At 36.5% G+C, this 20,012-nt stretch overlaps 1 protein-coding gene across 1 annotated transcript; it reads left to right on the forward strand.

Annotated features, from left to right (window-relative positions):
- The first annotated feature begins 710 nt into the window (after positions 1–710).
- Positions 711–19,732, forward strand: LOC120120064 (THO complex subunit 1-like). The gene is made up of 16 exons (XM_039139812.1): positions 711–835; positions 946–1,029; positions 1,709–1,783; positions 11,419–11,512; positions 12,507–12,577; positions 15,815–15,886; positions 16,020–16,145; positions 16,223–16,288; positions 16,381–16,419; positions 16,500–16,616; positions 16,714–16,796; positions 17,050–17,116; positions 18,153–18,224; positions 18,704–18,763; positions 18,847–18,996; positions 19,378–19,732. Exons 1-16 carry the CDS (start codon positions 830–832, stop codon positions 19,648–19,650), a joined length of 1,455 nt encoding a protein of 484 aa, XP_038995743.1. The 5' UTR covers positions 711–829; the 3' UTR covers positions 19,651–19,732.
- The last annotated feature ends 280 nt before the right edge of the window (positions 19,733–20,012 follow it).

Consider the following 20,012-nt stretch of genomic DNA (forward strand, 5'->3'; position numbering starts at 1 on the left):
TTTACAGAGGTGTTGTGTTTGAAAGAGATTTAAATTTACATACTTTTATATATAAAAATATAGATTGAAATTAATACTTAATTGATTATTTTATTTGTATAATAAATTTAAAAGTCTGAGTTTTTTTAAGTGCATGTTTTTATATGAACGATTTGTATTTGATCGTTTCAATTTTTAATCTTATAAATTTGATCGTCTTAAATTCATTAAGTGACTTTAGTTATAATTTTTTTTTTAAAATTTTGAGTTCAAACAACAATATTAATAGATATATATTATCAATAAATAAAAAAAATTCAGATTAAACACTAATTTATTATCATTTTAAATTATTAAAAAAATTCATCGTTATCATTATCCCTCCATCCTAATCTTCACCAAAATTTCCACTCAACAGCCAACAAGCTCCCCTATTTAAAGCCCACGACTCAAAATTGAAAGATTTACATTTTAATTTGAGTGGAAAAATCATTTTCTATCACAATTTTGATAAAAAAAAAAGTGTTTGGTATTGTTTTTGGTGCTAATAAAAACTTTGGGGATGAGAAGCAATATAGAACGCTCCCTATACTAATAACAAACAAAAAATTAGGTCACCTTTGGATAGTTTAATTAAAGGAAAATTACCCAAGTCAGATCCAAATTTAAAAAATTTATAAAACAGTACCTATGCTCATGTAATGACTAACATTTCTTCTTGCTCCAGTCCAGTGGCCACCATCGAAACCCCAGCCCTCGACCGCCTCCGCCTCCACCACTCCCAACCCCGAGCTTAAATTCACAAAATCCTCACCATATACCTTATTCTTTCTAGGACCGAGTCTTCTACATGATGGTAAGCGTAACCCTAATTCCTTGATCTTTTTATATAAAAAAACAAATTTCACTCTTTTTGATGAATCTTCTAGTTTTGCAGCTGAAATTTGTTATTAATTAACTTTCTAGGAAGCATTTAGGGAAGCCATATTGCAGGTTGGCCCGCCGGAAATATTTGCTCTTAAGACGGTTCAAGAGGTTATAAAACCTCAGGTATTTTTTTTTGAATTATAGCATTGGTTATAAATCCTTGATTTTTAATGAACTTTAGTTTTTAATTTATGTTTATTCCATTTCCTTTGTATGAATCTTCCTTGCAATTCTTTGGTTTGTGCATTGCTATTATAGGGTCGTTTGTATAATTGCTATCCGGTATATTGGCATGTCTTATGCTTTAGGAAATACTTCAAATTTGTATGTAATAATTTATGAAAGGAGTTATGGTGGCAATGGGGGTGGAGATGGTGAATGGTTTTGAAATTGGGTGTTAGAATTGTCTCTTGCAAGAGATTTTAAACTGTCAGTTGGGGGAAATAAAGTTAGACACTTGTGCTGTGAGATGCTCATTAGATCCCCGTGGTTATATGCTTCACAGAGTTTAGAATTTATAGATTGTTATTTTCTCTTGTAAAGAAAAACCAAGTTCACTATTAAGCTATTCTTCTGTGATTTTCTCGAGGTTTGGTGTTGAGTTCCTTAAAATTTCTGTAAATTTTCTGATGGCATGAATTCAATGACATGTTGGGACTTAGGTGCAGATAAAGTACATACTGTTGATGCCATTCTTTTGCCTATATTTCCCCCCCTTTTTGGTTGGCATGCCTAAATTTCAGTATCTAGGTGATTGGGCATTTCTTGGTTATTGCTTTGTTATTTATTTATTTATTACCAGAAACAAACAAAGTTAGCTCAAGAAGAAAATCAATTATTGGAGAACATGCTTCGGACCTTGCTTCAAGAATTGGTGGTATGTAATCATATCTAGTACAACATTGAATCAGTACTTTTTAGTCATTCTTTTTGTATGTACATGTCCTTGGTCTTTACCATGTGTACATTATATAATGTCGTTTTACAGGCTACCCATATTTGGGTATTTATTATTTATTCTCTTTAATGTACTTTTAGGTTGTGTGCCCTCTTTGTTTTTTTTTTGATAAAGAGAAGAGGTCTCATTAAAACCCCCTCATAAACATCGTAAAACTTAGTTTTACACGGACATTGGAAGGAGGAAAAGAGTACCTCAAAATTTTATTCATTAGAATCAACACAGCAAGATTACAATTCTGTTGAGAAACCAAAAGCTCAGCAAGGCCTCTCTAAGTACACTCACTCTCTAGTTACAGAAACTCCCTTTAATTACCCTATCCCTGCCTTAGCTAAAGCATCTAACTTCCAGTTCGCAGAACACTTAATATGTCTAAAGATCACATTACGAACCAATGCAATAGTCACAATTTCCTTAATTAACTTTAGAAAAGTCATAGGACAATTTCCAGGATTTTTTTAACCACTCCAACGCTATGGCACTTTCACTTTCCAGAATCAACCGACCTTTATCACACCATTCAGATTCTACAAATAAGGAAAGACCCGCTTGGATGACTTTCAATTCAGCAAAAATTGAAGGTTTTGGGCCAGCAGCATAGGAGAACGACCCCAATAACTTACTCTCTTCATCTCTCAGTAGACCACCAACGCCACTTCCCAACCAATCTTTATTCATAGCTCCATCCACATTTACCTTAAAGAAACCTGAGGGCGGGGGAGACCAGGAGGAGGGGGACGAAACTAAGGCCTTGATGGTGGGGCAAGAATCAACCAAAGTAGGATTCCCCACCAGACAATCGAAGGAGATATGACGGTTTGGAAACTTTGCCAAGAACCAAAAAGCCAACTTGAAACAAGCTAAAAAGAAGAGATTGGGTTGATCCAGCTTCCCATTCTCAAAGATCATGGAATTTTGAAATTTCTAGATGGTCCACAAGATGGCACCAGGGATGAAGTTCAAAATTTCAGACTTTGGACATAAACTTGGCCATGCTTCTAGAAAAACTTTTGCCGAATTAGAAACCACCGAAGAAACATTCCAAAGTCGTAGAAATTGAACCCAAAGACCCCAAGCTACACTGCAAGTAAAGAACAGGTGGTGAACAGACTCTACATCCACACCACAGAACGAGCAAAGGGGGGTCCACAATCCCATTTATGCCTCTCCTTATTAACTCCGATTTAACCGCTAGTTTTTGATTAACTATATGCCATACAAAAATTTCAACTCTTGGGGGCATAAGACCACTCTAAATATTCTTCAACCAGAATGGATCATTTTCAGACAACCCTACCACTAATTTGACACAAGAGTTGGCCAAGTAAATTCCTTCACCGTTTCCAGTCCACACCTCACAGTCCTCCACCAACGAGCCCAGACTAACATTATTCAGGATCGACATGAGTTCCATCCAACTTTCCAGTTCCCAGTCCAATAGATTCCTTCTAAACTAGATATCCCAGCACCACCCATTCGAAGTAGGGGAACCAAACTCCAATACTTTCCCACCTTTATTTACAGAGAGAATAAACATGGTAAATTGAACTTTCAGCGAACATTACCTATCTAACGATAATGCCAAAGGAGAATCGAATTCCCATTCTCCAATTGTACTTTTAGACGACTCCAAACAATAGCACCAAATTCATCATCTTTCCACCAATTATTTACTATCCCTCTCCACAGCCACGAGGAGTTAGAAGGCAGAACTTTATTAAGAACAATCGGCTGAGCATCAACATTATACTTGCTGCACAACATCCTCTTCCACCACGACCCTTTTTCAATAGCAAATTTCCAAACCCATTTCCCTAGTAGAGCCCTATTCACAAGTTTTAAATAAAGAATGCCGAGGCCCCCAGCAGTTTTTGGTTTACACACCTTTGACCACTTTACCCAATGTACCCTATTCCTCTCATATGACCCACTTCATAGGAAGTTTGCCATGACGGAGTTTAATTTTGCTCAACACTTTCGACGACATTTGAGGGAGTTTAATTTGACAGAGTTTAATTCATATGACCCTTTTTCTCTGCCTACTCCATTATTGAGTTTTTCTTCGGCGAGGCGGTGGCCGCCTCCTTTGCGAGGTGGTAGCCGCCTCCACCACCGTTCTTGCTACCTTTGCTACCCTTCGACCACTTCTCCCAAGCTCTCAAAAGTTCAACATAGTGTCGTTGAACATTTTTCATGTTCTTCGAACAAGGGTTTGGTCGGGCCTTGCTCTGGTGTTTTTGGTTTTAGGGTTCGTTTGACTCTCGTTCCCATTTTTTCTTCTCGTTTGTTTGGGTGTTCCCTCCTAGCTTGGTGAGATCGATTCTCTCTCTTTCAGATGTGATTCTTTTCCTATTTCTATTTGATTGTTGTTTTGTGCTTGAGTTTTGGGTTATTTTTGACATTAGTTTCTAAGTTTTTGAGTTACTACGTGGATTTCTAGCCAGTTTTTGGAGTCTGGTTGCGATAGTGATTTCTGCTCGCATGATGCTTGTGTTAAAGTCATAGTGAACCAGTCTTTGCTTGTTTGATTAATCAGTAGAAAGGTGAGTGTTTCAGGTCTTTCCTTCGGATCTGCTCCTTTGTTTGTGGATAACCAATTTGTTTCATTGGTAAGGTTTATGGCAGAGTATGGGTTGCTATGGCGAGGCTCTGTGTGTGTTCTTTCCAGTGAAGAGGAGTCGAGTAGGTTCTAGGGTTGGATTCGTTAATGATGGTGATTCTGATAGTGATTGTTCTCAAGGTTTCAACGTCTGCATAATTGTTTGGTTTAGGTGCGTGACTGTCAGGGGTTGTGGGAGTTTATAGGTTTTGGTTTTGAGGTTTATGTCGTGGTTTGTTAACGCTGTCCTATGTCTGGTTCTACGTTCTTATAATGCTGTGTTGTTTATGCGATCTGATTTATGTGCGATATTTCGTGGTTTGGGGAGCTAAGAGATGTGTGCTTCCTGCTCTTGGTGTTAGGTTTTGAAATGGTGAGGTTGCGATATGATTTATGTGTTGTTGTTTCCATGGTTTGGGTGTGTTGTGATGCCAGTGTCTTGCGTTTTGCAAGAGATGTATTGGGTCAGCTGGGTACGATTCATTTGTATTAGTTCTCGGGTTTGTGTTTATGTCCTGCTCGAGACTTTTGGAAGATCACGTAATTTGGGAGCTGTATTCTCTGGCAGTCCTGCTAGTATTATTCGGTTGAATAACTCCTCTGTAGTTCGAGCTTCATGGTGTGGGTGAGGCGGTGGGCGCCGTTGTCTCAGCTTCGACAGGCGGTGATTCAAAGATTGGGTGCCTGAGCTTTCGGGCAAGCATTGTCTTGGGAAATAGGAGGTTGTTGGAGATGGTGCTCTGACATGCAGGTTCTCGCGTGTTGTTCTTTTTGTGGGAAGCTAGGAGATTGTCGGGTGAATGCAGGTTCTTCTTTGAGCTCCAAGGATTATTTTATTGGATGTGGGTCAGGAAAAGTACTTTTTCTTAGTGCGTTGCCTTTGGTCTATGAGTGTTTATGTTGTTTTGATATGTTGTTTAGTCTTATTCCAACGGCTTTGCTGTCTGCGTATATTTCTAAGTGTGTTCTTTATTCAGATTGTCGGTTTCTCTGTGGTGGTCTGATTATGTATTGGATCGGGGCTTGTGGTAGGGTGGGGGTATGGTCTGAATATTGTAAGAGTTTTATGTGTATTTGATTTTTACCATCTCAAGGCACACTCTTTTTCCTCCATTTAGGATTAGGGAGGTTTTGTAATGAGGTCATTGAGGTGGTGTACTTTGTTATTCTTTTATACAAAGTACCATCTTTCAAAAAAAAATAGTAAATTGGTAAGGAGCTCAACACTGATTTAATCAGCACCAACCTCCCCACAATATATAAGGTGGCCGCTTTCCAGCTAACCAACTTCTGATAGAAACGCTGCACCACCGGTTCCCATAGTACTAAGGAATTCTTTTTTGCTCCAAGAGGCAGCCCTAGGTACTCGGTCAGGAAAACTCCAATAGAACAACCAATAGCTGTTGCCCACCCCTTTAGCGTACTGTCTTCCACATTAATTCCAGAGATTTTGCTTTTATTTAAATTTAATTGTAGCCCCGAACACTATTCAAAGATAAGCAGTAACCTCTTTATATTCTTTAACTGTTTTTCTGAAGCATTGTAGAAAATTAGGAGATTGTCCGCAAACTGTAGATGAGTCAAGAACTCAAGATAAACGGATGGTCCGAGGTGCCAATCTGAAATCCATCGAACAAACCCAACTTCACCGCTTTGGAGAGTAATAGACTGAGAAATTCTCCCACCAAATTAAATAATATTGGCGACAACAAGCAACCTTGTCGTAATCCTCTAGATATCCTAAAAGAATCAGTAGGCGATCCATTTACTAAGACATAAATGGATGCTGTTGATATGCATTTTAGAATCCAGGGTCGTCACCTTTGTCCGAAACCCATGAGTTCCATGATTTTCATCAGTATGGACCAATATACCGAGTCATATGCTCTCCTAAAGTCCACTTTAAACGCCACTCCTTTCAACCCTTTCCTCCTCCAATAATCAATCCCCTCATTCGCTTAAAACACATAGTCCAAAATCTGTCTCCCCTAGACGAACGCGAATTGAGAAGAACCAATCAAAGAGTCAAAACATATCCTTAGCCTTCTTGACAGAACTTTCGACAGAATCTTGTACAGCCCTGCAACTAGGCTTATCGGACGATAGTCCTCTAATTTTACCGGATTACTTGTCTTTGGAATTAAAGTGATAAAGGAGTGATTGACTTCTTCCTCCCACCTTCTCCCTTTATAGACATCCTTGAAGAACCTTAAGATGTCTACCTTGATTGACTGCCAAAACCTCTTGAAGAATCCCATATTTAAGTCATCTGGGCTTGGAGCCTTATTACTATCGGATGAGGCAATGGCTTCCCAGATTTCCTCCTCCGAGAAAGGCTTCTCCAATAGTGATTTATGTGTCTTTGATAATTTCGCAAAATCAAGCTCTATGCTCTCTACATCAATATTTTGTATGCTCTCGACAAAATCAGATTGTTGTAATGGGTGTCTTTGTATTGTTTATGTTTGGGTTTGGTTGTATTTCTAATGTTTGGCAATAAAATTATGGGCACTCTTTTCCTCGTTCCAATGACTATGGAGTTCTACAAAACTTAATAGTTATGAAGGGGTTTTTAATGAGGCCTTATTCCTATAACAAAAAAAACCCTAACACCCCCGCTTGAATCTGGATGGGATCCGAGATCAACGTTTCACCTATTTTCAGTGTCTTCATCGAATTCACCCTACCTCTGTTTAATGCGCACTGATGGAAAAACCTTGAATTTCTAACTCCATCTTTAATCCACCTAGCAAAAGATTTTTGGAACCGTATTCGTTCTTTCCTACATAATTCCCACAATTCTCTCTTTGCTTCCCTAAGGGAATCCACCGAAACTAAGGCAGAACCATTCTGGATTGCCAATTCCATTTCAAAAATGGACTTTTCCAACTCCGAAATCCTTCCTGGAAAGTTCAGATGTTTATTGTTGGACCAACTCTTGATTGCTGTCTTTGCATCTTTTAATTTTTTCACAATACCCCGTCTCCTACTTCCATTCCCCCTTTCTTTTAGATTGAGTTCCATCATTTCATGGAAACCATCCTCCTCCATTAAGTAGTTGAAAAGTTTAAAAGGTTTAGGACACCAGTTGACTCTATTGCTCTCCAGTAAAATTGCATTGTGGTCTGACAATGACTTCGACAATAGAACCTGTTGCAAGTATGTAAATGTTGCCACGAACTTGGAGTCTAGAAGGAACCGATCAAGCCTAACAAAAGAGGGGGAATCCCTATTATTGTACCACGTGAAGCCTCCCCCTGATAGTGGTAGATCAATCAACTTGGCCCTTAATACATAATCTCTAAAGATACCCATTGAGTGTAAGTTCTGAGATTTGCCCTGCTTCTCCTCCAAAGAAAAATACGAATTGAAATCACCACCCACACAAAAAGGGCAGTCCAGCCGATCAGTACAGGATAGTAACTCTTCAAAGAACTCCCATTCTCTGCCTCTATTGCCGGTCCATATACATTAATAAAGCAAAATTGTTTCTGGTCACCCTTGAAATTTCCTCTAATTACCACAAACCTCCTAAAAACTTCCTGCACCTTGATCTCTAACAGATTCTCATCCCACATACTTACCACACCTCCAGCAGCCCCAACCGAGGGAGAAAAAGCCATCCCCCTTAACTTCCTTCCGCCCAACTTTCTTATTATCGATAGACTGAATGCCTCCATTTTTGTCTTCTGAAGAAACAAGACAACATGATTCTTACTTAGCACCAATCTTCTCACCACCCCAACCTTCTCCTTCCTCCCTAAACCCCTTATATTCCACGATGATACTGAGAAATTCATCACAAAATCAAGAAATTAAAACCTTCAAGGATCGAACGGTTAATGAACTCCCTCTCCTTCTTCTCCAGACTAATGACCTTTTCTAGAAATGTCTTTTTCCCTTCTTCGAAAGAAACACTCAACATCTTGCATACTTCCCATGTAGCCAGCGCTTCTTCAAGATACTCCGAGAAAGAAGATTTAGTTGTAGAAGAGGTTACCCTTTCTAAAGCTTCTACTAATAGGTTCCTTTTGGTTTTCCTATGCAACCTTCGAAAACCCTTGCTAGGTTTATCCCGTGAATTTCCTTCCATCAATGGTTGTATTCCTTGTAAATATGATATGAAAGAGAAATAAGCCATTGCTTTATAGTTTATTAAACAATTAAAACACAGGGATGGGTTGGGCTTTAGTAACTTAATCATCTGTGACAGTTCTAGTTTATACTATCCTGGATATTGGGCAACTCTTCCATGCTCAACCTTCATTCGATTTCTCTCTTTTCCCAATAACGTCAAAAATTTCCTTGGGAAGTTTACTCTTTGCTTGAATCATCTAAAACTTAAACTTGTAACTATTGCTTGACATTGGTGCTGTCGTTGTGTGGTAGTGCTACCTGAACACGAGTTGTTTTACTTTTGAATATCTGTATTAGAAGTAGATAAGTTGTCTTTGCAACTGATGGAAATCTTTAGTTATACCTATAAAGCATATGTGTTTGTCTCTTTTCTATTTGAATCCTAATGCATCAAATGATGGGTCACCGTCTACCTTTTCTCCATTTTCAAACTTCAGAAAGTACATCAGGCAATTCACTAGTGGTATCTTATTAAATATTAAAAAAATCAGTTTTTCTTATCGGTTATGTCATTTTAGTTAGGAAGACAGGAAAAGATTAATTTGAAGTACTGAGAATAAAATTCGTGGAAGTGTTTATTAGTTTGGAAATTATATTTACTCAATTCAAGTGGAAGGAGGTTATAAAGGAATGGGCAACGATCGCAGGTTGTGGTGTGGGGGCTCTTCCTATGACATATCTTGGTTTACCGATAGGTACTTACAGAAACTCAGATCTGTTGTGGGAACCAGTTCTGCAGAAGTTCAATAGCAAATTAGAGGGCTGGAAAGCAAAATCATTATCGATGGCAGGGAGATTATTAGTGAAGTCTGTTTTGTCGTCCTTGCCAATTTCCTTCCTCTCTATTTTCAAAATCCCTCTAAAGACTAACCAAAAGTTGAATTCTCTTATGGCTAAATTCCTTTGGGGTGACGATCCCTTGAAGAAGTGGATTCATTGGGTGAATTGGAAAATTGTGTGTCAACCGTATGAGGAGGGTGGTTTGGGTGTCCTGGATTTGTCGATGGCGAATAGAGTGCTTCTGGGGAAGTGGGTTTGGAAGTTTGCTAATGATAAACATTCTCAGTGGAAGAAGATGATCTGTTGCAAGCACAATATTAGTAATTTGTCTCTTGCAATTAATAAGGCTGTTAACCCGCAAGATTCATGGATATGGAGGGGAATTGTGAATAATTATGAGAAAAAGGACGATATTGGGAATTGTTTGAGGTCCAATTCCAAGATCCAAGTGGGGAATGGTAGATCAATCGAATTCTGGAATGACATTTGGACAAATAATTTCACCTTAAAAGAACAATTTCCTAGGATTTATGCTTTATCGATTAACAAAACGGGGAAAGTTGTGGACTTCGGCTGTTATGATAATAATTGTTGGAGTTGGAATATTTGTCTGAGGAGAAATTTATGCGATTGGGAATTTGATCAATGGATATCTCTAATGACTTTGATTGATAATATTGTTTTGATTGATACTGTTGATGATTTTCTAACTTGGTCAGGGAGTGGAGATGGTTTGTTCAAAGTTAAGGCCTGTAGATCAGCTCTTATTCGTAGATCTGGAGGAAATTTTCAGTGGAAGAAATGGGTTTGGTCTGAATTGGCTCCCCCAAAAGTTGAAACATTTTTATGGCAATTATCTCATCAAAAATTAGCTGTTAGAGTGGAATTGAAGAAAAGAGGTGTTCATTTGGAAGAGTTATTATGTCCTCTATGCCAAAAGGAGGAAGAAACAATTCTCCATTTATTTATGTTTTGTACTGTTTCTTGGGAGTTGTGGAACTTGTTCATCAATTTATGGGAGGTTAATATTGTTCTGCCCAAAGATCCCCCGTCTCTACTTAGTTCATGGTCTGTTTTGAAGGCTTCTTCCCCTATTTGGAATTTCATCCCGGGTGTTGTTATGTGGTCGATTTGGAAGGCTAGGAACTTAGTGGTGTTTGAAAAATGGAATTTTGAGAGATCTACACTGTTCTTCATTTGCAGATTCAGGCTGGCCAAATGGTTTCTAGCTAAATTTCCTAAAGCTAACATCCAGGTAGATTTATTAATAGGAGATCCAAGGCTTGCAGATGGTTTAGCAGTTAATTTGCACAAGAAGAAAAAGGATCTGTGCTGGTATCCACCTCCACCTGATTTTTATAAATTCAATGTGGATGGGGCTGTTAGAAGTGATGGTTTGCAGGGTGGAATTGGAGGTCTGTTGAGAGATTCGAATGGCTCTACCGTGATCTATTTCTCTAAGCCTATCGGACCTGGTCCTCCTCTGTTTGCTGAGTTGAAAGCCATTAAAGAAGGAATTGATCTATTTTTACATTCGGATTGGGCGTTGAAGGGAAGACTTATTCTCGAAAGTGATTGTAAAACTGCAGTTGATTGGATTTTCAGGCCTTCTGAGGCCCCTTCGTTCTTTAGTTCTTTGGTTCGGGAAATTGGGGAGGTAATTTCTGGTAGGGATATTATGGTTAGGCTGATCCCTAGGGCTTGTAATTGGGAGGCAGACAAGTTAGCTAAGGAGGGGATAGGTTGAATGTCCTTAGTGTTAGTGGTTATGTTTGGTATTTTATTTCGGGTGATGATGTAAATTATAGTTGTATGTAATTCTGGTTTATTAATATATTGAGGTACTCTTTTCCTCCTTCCGCTAGTTGCCTCTTCTCAAGAGGCAACTATGATGGAGGTTTTTAATGAGACCTCCTATTCCTATAAAAAAAAAATGATAAATTCCACTTTCAGTAATTATAACAGTTCATCTTTCAGTAAATCGACTTGATTTTGTCTGTTCAAAATCCTTAAAGTTCTTACATTTTCTCATGTGCAGTCATCTGCAGTACAGTCAGGGGAGGAGATAATGCTGTATGGGAAGTCAATTGATGATGAGGATGAAATGCAGGGTGTAATCCCACGACTTCTAGGTGAGTATGGTTTCCTGATAAAGTTGTCATATCTGTTGTCTGTAGCCAATTATAAAATTTTTCAGTACTGCAGTGCAGTTCGTGTTACATTATCATTCCTTCGCAAATCCCCATTAGTCTAGGATTTAATGTTTGAAACTTAAGTGAAACTTGGGGAAGTTGTGATTTCTTCCAAAGTGTTTAACTGTATAAAATTTAGATTCATTTTCAAGTTACAGACAGGTTCAAGCGTAGCGCTACAGGTAGGGAGATAGCTTATTCATTCGTTGATGGTGGAAGCTATTTAGCATGTGGATGGGAATTCTAATAAACCTATATATACATGTGAATACATTCAAATATGAATTATAAAGGTTTAGGCTCAGCAAAAATTAAAGTAATTACATTATGTGATTTGACATTGAAACTTTGGCTAAAGTATGTAGGTCTGGTTAATTGACCTTTTAAGATCAACTTTGATTTGGTATGGTGCTTCTGAATTGATAAGAATTGGACTCGTCAAATTTGAAGATTTGAGGGTATAAAAGATACAAAACACATGTCTCAATGATAGAAGAGGATGGTATTATTAAGTTTTGTGAGGCCTGTTTCCATTATGTGGTTTGTGAACACTAACTCATTCGTCAAGTTACATGAGTAATAGAAGAGCTAGAAAGAATGAAATAATGGATCACACATTTAAAGTTCTCTGAGATTCTAAATGGGCCCACATCCTGGTATAAATCATCTTAAATATATCAGACATTACAAAGAAACACATTTAGGAATAGAAACTCTGTTCATAAAGTTGGATTAGGATTTTTTTGGTTGAAGTCATTACTATTAAAATTATAAATAAGACCTAGATCAAGTGAAAGGAGGACATGACTCGTTAGCTTAATTTTACTCAAATAGGGAAGAATAATGTCTAGGGGGTTGAGACAAGGGTGTTCTTTATCCCCGCTACTGTTTAATCTAGTGGGTGAGTTTTTGAATTTGTTGTTATCTAAAGCAGCAGTTTTGGGGCTGTTTGAGGGTTTTCAAATAGGTTCTGATAATTCTTCTTCGATGCTGACTGTTGCAGGAGTAATGTTGTCCAGCTGCTTAACCTGTCTCGTCTACTTTCTCGGATCCTACGTGTGAAACAATCACACGCTAAGTCATCGACTTAGTGAGGCAATGTAATAATAATAACAAAGAAATGTAATGAAAATGTCATAATGATATGAACTGGGATGAAAGCGTATACTTAATCCATGTAGTTTACATCACCAATATCCTTACCTGTAAGCATATAACTTTAACATTCATGAATTTGTATTAATAAAATTTATGGGCCCATGATATCATATTGAGAATCTAAGGTATGTGAGTATTGTGAGGTTGTGCACTATGCTGTCACCACAGCTCGTATAAATGCACCGAAGTGCCGCGTAGAATTGCACCGTAGTGCCATATAATAATGTCCATAAGGACCACATAGAATTCCTTAAGAATCATATACATATACTAGGGATCAAGTATGTGTCTCCTAAGACTTCATACATGTTCCAAAGAATATATATATATCCCGAAGGACCGCGTAGAATTTTGTCCCGAAAGACCGCGTAGACCCTCTACCCTTGGCATGCCAACTATACCTATAGTTCTCATCTACATAATATGGGCTTTTACATTTCACGTAGTTTATATCGCGTAGACATGTAAATTCTTACCTTTTCACATAGCTCATATAACTTTTCCTACACATTCATGTCACATAATGCATTTTATATGAATTCATGTCATGTCTCATAATACAAATATGATCATGTATCAATATATAAAATCTAGACTTATCACAAGTCTAGAATTGAGTATATTTCTATAATCATACTATACATATGCACTCACCTATATTTCCTTGCTTTTTCCTCGATCGATCTTACTGGGCAATTGTTCGTGAACTTGATTAAGCTCTGTATCTACATAGTAATTCGTTGATACTTATTAGTATACTAATTAATATATTCTAAACTATCATTTCTTAGGCTAAAAGAAAAGTTATTTCCATCTTTTAATGAAGGTATGCATCGATGCACTATACAATGTATCGATGCATTCCCTATCGGGTGCATCGATGCACTACCTGTGTATCGGTGCATAAATGACATTCGATGTTTGTTTATTTGAGAGTGCATCGATGCACATTGAAGATGCATTGAAGCACACAACCCAGAAATCCCATTGCAAGCACGAAATTCACTCTTTTCATCTCAACTTCATCTTTCACTCCTTTAATATTCTAACTCTTACACACCTACTTAAACTGATTAATACCCATTTAATACCTCTTAACCTTACAAATCCAAATTTCAACATGTTCTAAATCTAGTTCTAACACTTCATATCATTTACTTCCACTCATGACAAGTTAAATTTAACTTCTAAATCCATTTATACATCCTTATTCAAGATTTCACTTATCCACTTCTTATATTTAATCCTTCATAACTCACCAATCTTTGAGTTTCTATAATATTTTTCATCTCCATAATCTTTCCTAAAGCTTCATAAATCAAACCCATACTTTAATTTGAAGGATTAACCAAAAGAAATCAAACTTACCTTAGGTTTGGGTGCTTCACATTGAAGAAGAAAATGAAGAAGAAAGAAGAATCAAGAGTTATCTGGAAACTCTTATTTCTTTTCCTTGGGTATTATAATACCCAATATCTAATATTTAATTATTACCTTTGCTCAATGACCCTCTTACCCTTTTAATTCTCATTCACTTATTAATTCATCCTACACCAACATCTTTTAATTAATTCCTTCACTTTTCAATTTATTTAATTTGATCATTGAAATTTTAAAATCTTACACTTTAATTACTAACCCGGTATTGAGGATGTTACAGCAAACCCCTCCAAATAACATTTTTCCAGAAGTGAACCTCTTCCGAAGTAGAGATCCCAGAATAACACTGACTTTCACAAGATTTGACAGTAAAAACCCCATCTGCAGTGCTCCTCCAAACCAGCCCATCAGGTGAACCAAAGGAGAGGGAAAAACTTGAGATGATTGTCATTAAATTAGACCACTTCTCAAATTCCCAATCGTTCAATTCCCTCCTCAATTGAATATCCCAAAGCCAACCGCAAGAACTAAATTCTCCAAACTCAGATAATTTCCCAACCTTATTTAAGGAGATAGAAAATAGTCTTGGAAAAATGATCATTAAAGGATGATCCAATGCCCAAACATCTTGCCAAAATCGAATGATACTCCCATCACCAACCAGAAATCTGAAATTGCTTCTAATTTTACTGCCAATAGGGTCATTTCTGAAGTGATTGTTCACCAATGATCTCCATATCCAAGAAGAATTAGACTTTACCTTGTTGTCAAACAACAGTAAAGATGAGTCAATATTGTATTTAGAACAAATTAAATTCCTCCAAACCGAATTCCTCTCATTAGCAAACCTCCAAGACCATTTTTCTAAAAAGAGCCCTATTTACCAATTCAATGTTCGAAACTCCCAGCCCACCTTGAAATTTCGGTTTGCAGACAGTAGACCAGGCCACCCAATGAAACTTGAAATTACCATTTCCACCTCCCATAAGAAGTTAGACATAATTGAATTTAGTGTCTTGAAGACCGAAGCCAGAACCTTAAACAATGACAAATAATATGAAGGAAGCGAAAATAAAACTGATTTAATTAAAACCAGCCTCCCTGCCATAGAAAGAGTTTGATGAAAAAATAGTAGTGCCCCCAAAACATTGGAAATTTTAAATAAAAGCACAGTTTTGCCCCTACAAATTTAGAATTTTAGTGGAAATGATAAAGTTTTACTCCTACAAAATTTAAAATTTTAATTAAAATGATGGTTTTTCCGATTTAAATTTTGAGCATTTAATTTTTTCGAGTTAACCATAACATATTTTAGCCTTTTATTATAGTCTAAGAAATATAGAAATGTGGAGATTCTTATAATAAAATATAAGTGTTCATTCAGAGTTTTTTATACAACTGTTCGTTTAGATAACTTTCCCCCTTTGACCTGAACTCCTGCATGATACACTGATAGCTTGCGGAAAATTCAATTGGTTTGCCCAAATTCATGAGATTATATTCCTTGAGTTTCTTTTTTAGGAAAAAAAAATTCCAGTTCTAAAATGGTGTCCCATGAATTTTGTTTTTGTTTTTAAACAGCTCTTTTATAAGATCCAGCCCTCTTCCTTCCCAGCAAGGTTTCTACTGTTGCACTGAATAACAAACTTGCATCCTGGATAAAAACAAAATTATAAAGATTTCATCATTTGTAATCTTTCTCAGGAATACTTTTGCAACCCTGCTTCCCTTTCAAATGCTCCTATCAAGTGGCAGAAATTTACAGCTAGTTTAATGGTATGCCCTTTTGTGAACGAGGTTTTTTTGGATCTCTGCTTCACTTTGTTGCCCAGTCAATCAATTTTGTTCAGCTACCAAAACTTGGTGATTTAACTAGGCCATCATTTATTTAAACTTTTGAGGTGTGCAGGTTGTGTTGAATACATTTGAAGCACAGCCTTTGAGTGAGGAAGAGGGGACTGAGAACAATTTGGAGGAAGAGGCAACCACTTTCAACATAAAATATCTTACAAGCAGTAAATTGATGGGCTTAGAGGTGAGTGGCATTCAGAAGATAAGATTATTTTATTTATGGAGTACACACTTCTTTAATATGTTGCCCTTTGAGACCAGTTAAAAGATCCAAGTTTTCGACGCCACATTCTTTTGCAGTGCCTCATACTATTTGACTATCTGAAGGTATTTCTATATTGATATCTTTCATGTATTCAATAAGTTATTTTTCTTCCATCCGTTATTGTAATTGATAAATCATTTGTCTGTTGTGCAAGGCTCCTGGAAAGAATGATAAAGATTCATCTGAAAGCATGGTTAGTGATTTCTTTATGTATTATGTTGTGTTTTTGGCAATCTGCTAATGTCTCTCTGCTTTTCTTAACTTACATTCCAGAAAGAAGAAATTAATTCTTGTGAAGATCGAGTGAAAAAACTACTTGAAGTGACTCCTCCGAAGGGGAAAGATTTTCTTCATAGTATTAAGCATATATTAGACCGTGAAAAGAATTGGGTAAAGCCTGAATTCTTTTATGTTCCTTGCTCTTATCCTTGGCGTTGTGAGGGTGGTTATTATCTCATATATTAATTCCGAGTCCTTGTGCTATTAGGTCTGGTGGAAACGTGATGGCTGTCAACCATTTGAAAAGCAGCCAATAGAGAAGAAAACTGTTCATGATGGAGCTAAGAAACGGTATGCGAGTGCAAGTTAATATTTATGTTTATTTTAAACTTTTATCTGTCTGTAGATAGTATATTTAAACCAGGAGGATGCAAAGAAATACATATTTCTTGCTTAGAACTTTTCTGTGTTCTATGATCCATTTTGCCTCCTAGGTTTGGGAACACTTTGCCTGGCTAATCATGTTTTATTTACATAGTTTAAATATTTGCCATGCTTGTGGTCTCACATTTCTTACAAACTATATATCTTCTCCAATTAACAGTCTGCCGAGGTGGAGGTTGGGGAATAAAGAACTCTCTCAGTTGTGGAAGTGGGCAGATCAGAATCCAGTGAGTACTTATCAACTCATTCTCTTTTAATTTTGTTACACAATAAGAGTCGGCAAACTGTTATAACTGTATTAATTAAACAATATTAATCATTGGACAATCTTATTTGTGATCTTGTGTACCGAACTTAGATCCATAACTTACTTCTACACGACTATGTTGTGAAAAATCTTATTTTCCTTAAAAGTACCCATATTGACATATATCCCATGAACATGGGAATTTTTGTTTTTGGTGCTTTGTTTATCCTCCTAATATTCCAAATAGACAAATCATAATAGTTTTATGACTTGAATTCTTTCTTTTTTTTCTTTTGGCTTGTACACAAAAGCTAATGCTACTATACTAATATATGTGTGTGCTGGGGGGGGGGTAATAAACTGAAAAGCTGTTGTCAATTAGTTCAGAAGTTCAAAAGCGACGAGATATTTTTATCAATTTGTGATGTTGATCAATTTATGATTTATATTTTCTTTTGAAAGGAACAAAACGTGTTCCTCATGAAATAATTAACTATTGGAAAGGATCATTCTTTGACATCTTGAACTCTTAAACCACCATATTAGTTCTTCAAATCTTTCTGGCATCCGGTCAATGTCAAAAAAATTAGAAGTTTTGTTACTAGCAACCATAAAGAGTAGAAGTGGTCTGGTCATGCATTTATCTTTCTTAGATTTTTCAGAGATTTACATTTTTTTGGAAGCCAATATCCATTAGACCTTGTATTTTGAATTTTGTTTTTATTCCTGTTAGGTTTTGTTCTTGTTGTTACAGAACTTTTCTCACATATCGTTACTGCAGCTTTGAGTTTTAAATGGTGCTGCATTGATTATTTCATTGCACTTAACCCAATTCTAAGTAACTAATAAGACCTTGTATCAGATATTCTCCAAATAGATTGATAGAACAAGGTTTGATCTGTATTATTGGAGTCAAAAGAGCATTCCTGTATTAGTTTTGAATTTTAAATTATTTTATGTTGCGGTGCATTATTCTATAGACTTCTAAATTTGTAAAATTCTTTTGGCATATCCAGAATGCTTTGACTGACCCTCAACGTGTTCGAACTCCTGCAATCACAGATTACTGGAAACCCTTGGCTGAAGATGTAAGTAAACTTATCTGGTTCTTCAGAGTTGATACTATAATTTGCTTGAACTGTCTTTTAATATATTAAGAGATTATGAGTCTTGTAACTGTTCTCTTGGTGCTGTTTTTTCTTTCAGCATGATGTTATAAAAAAATGATCTCTTTCGTGAAATTGGTGTGCATGTTGGATTGATTTTTATCAATGACAGTGAACCACTGAACATTGGACCTTTTTACGTAAACTAATCAATGGTCATGGAATTATTCATTAGATGCATATGGTTTTACTATTGGTATCGACAAACCTGCCAACACACTCAATTTTCTTATCTTAAAAGAAAAACGATTCTGTTTTTTCTTGAAATAGAAAACTAAGATTTTCAAATGGTTTTATTTAGATATCAATATGAGATCACAATATTGTAATCAGTGTAAACATAAGATACTGAATTACATAGAGAGGATTTTGAAGCTTTCAAATATTTTTTTAAAATGCAGGTTTATTGCTGGAAGGGCCTTCGTTTTTCTGCTAGGCGAGACTTAGAAGGGTTCTCTAAAGTATGTTATATCTACATATGGAGAGTTTTCATATATAATGGGTATATTGCAGATCCTATTAAAATTCACTGTGGTGATTGCAGTTCACTGAACATGGTATTGAAGGAGTTGTTCCGTTGGAACTTCTCCCCCTGGAAGTGCGATCAAAGTTCCAAGGTAAACCTAGTGACCGGTCGAAACGTGCTAAAAAGGAGGAGATGAAGAGTGCTTCACATCAAGTTGAGGAAAGTCAGGTTTTTCCGTCTTTCCATGTATTCATCATTTTCAGAATCAGCATTCTCAGTACTTCTAAACTGCATAATCCAGATGGTCCGAACATTTAAGATGCCTTTGATCTTATTCTTTTTTTGGCTTATGTTCATTGTGATGATTCAGTGTGAAAATTTTCTATAATTATTTTCTTGGAGATGGTATTTCGCAGAATACATTATTTATTGACGGTCAACTATAGGCTTAACACACAGTATCACAGAAGTGGATACAGAAAGTAAAAACACTTTTATGGCGTTCCGAGCCGAAAAGATGAACATTATTTTCATAGGTCATTCGGTTTTATTTTGTTTTCTTTTTACCTTTTTTTAAAATCTATTTTCCCTTATCTGGCTTTCATCTAGATTGCAACACCGGCAAGTGAGATAGAGGGAGAAGGAAACAGAGGTGATATGGATGCCTCTATAGCAGTGATTGATACTGATGTCTCTGCTGCAACGGGAAATAATTCCCAAGGGGGCACACCAACACCAGAACCAGATGAACATCAAAAGCAAAGCCCTGATATAGATGTTGGGCAAGAAGCTGGACAAGTAGAAGAAGCAGATGCTGAAGTAGAGACCGGGATGATAGACGGTGAGATGGACCCGGAAGACGAATCCGATCACGCAGGATGAGATTCAAGGTATGAAGAAATAGTTTGTGCTTTTCTAGTTGTTCATCAAGGGTTCTTAACACTAGATTTTGGGGACTTTCTTTTAAATGGAGTAAATGACTGGATTTCTATCCTAGTTTGAACTTTAAAACTGTAATTATTGTCCTTAAAGATTATTTTTTTGGGGGAAAATTGATGTTTAGAACTGAGAAAATAATTGAGTTAGTGAACTATAATTATTTGAACTAAATTGAATTCTAATTTTTATATGATATAAATGTTTATTTCTGAGTTAGTGGAAATTAATTTAAAACCTTTTCATTACGATTTAATTAAATTTTTAATAATTTAAAATGTTTTTGAAATAATATATTTTTTGAATAG

The sequence above is a fragment of the Hibiscus syriacus genome, unplaced genomic scaffold (assembly GCF_006381635.1).
Source record: "Hibiscus syriacus cultivar Baekdansim isolate YM2019G1 unplaced genomic scaffold, ASM638163v2 tig00110332_pilon, whole genome shotgun sequence".
NCBI lineage: Eukaryota > Viridiplantae > Streptophyta > Magnoliopsida > Malvales > Malvaceae > Hibiscus > Hibiscus syriacus.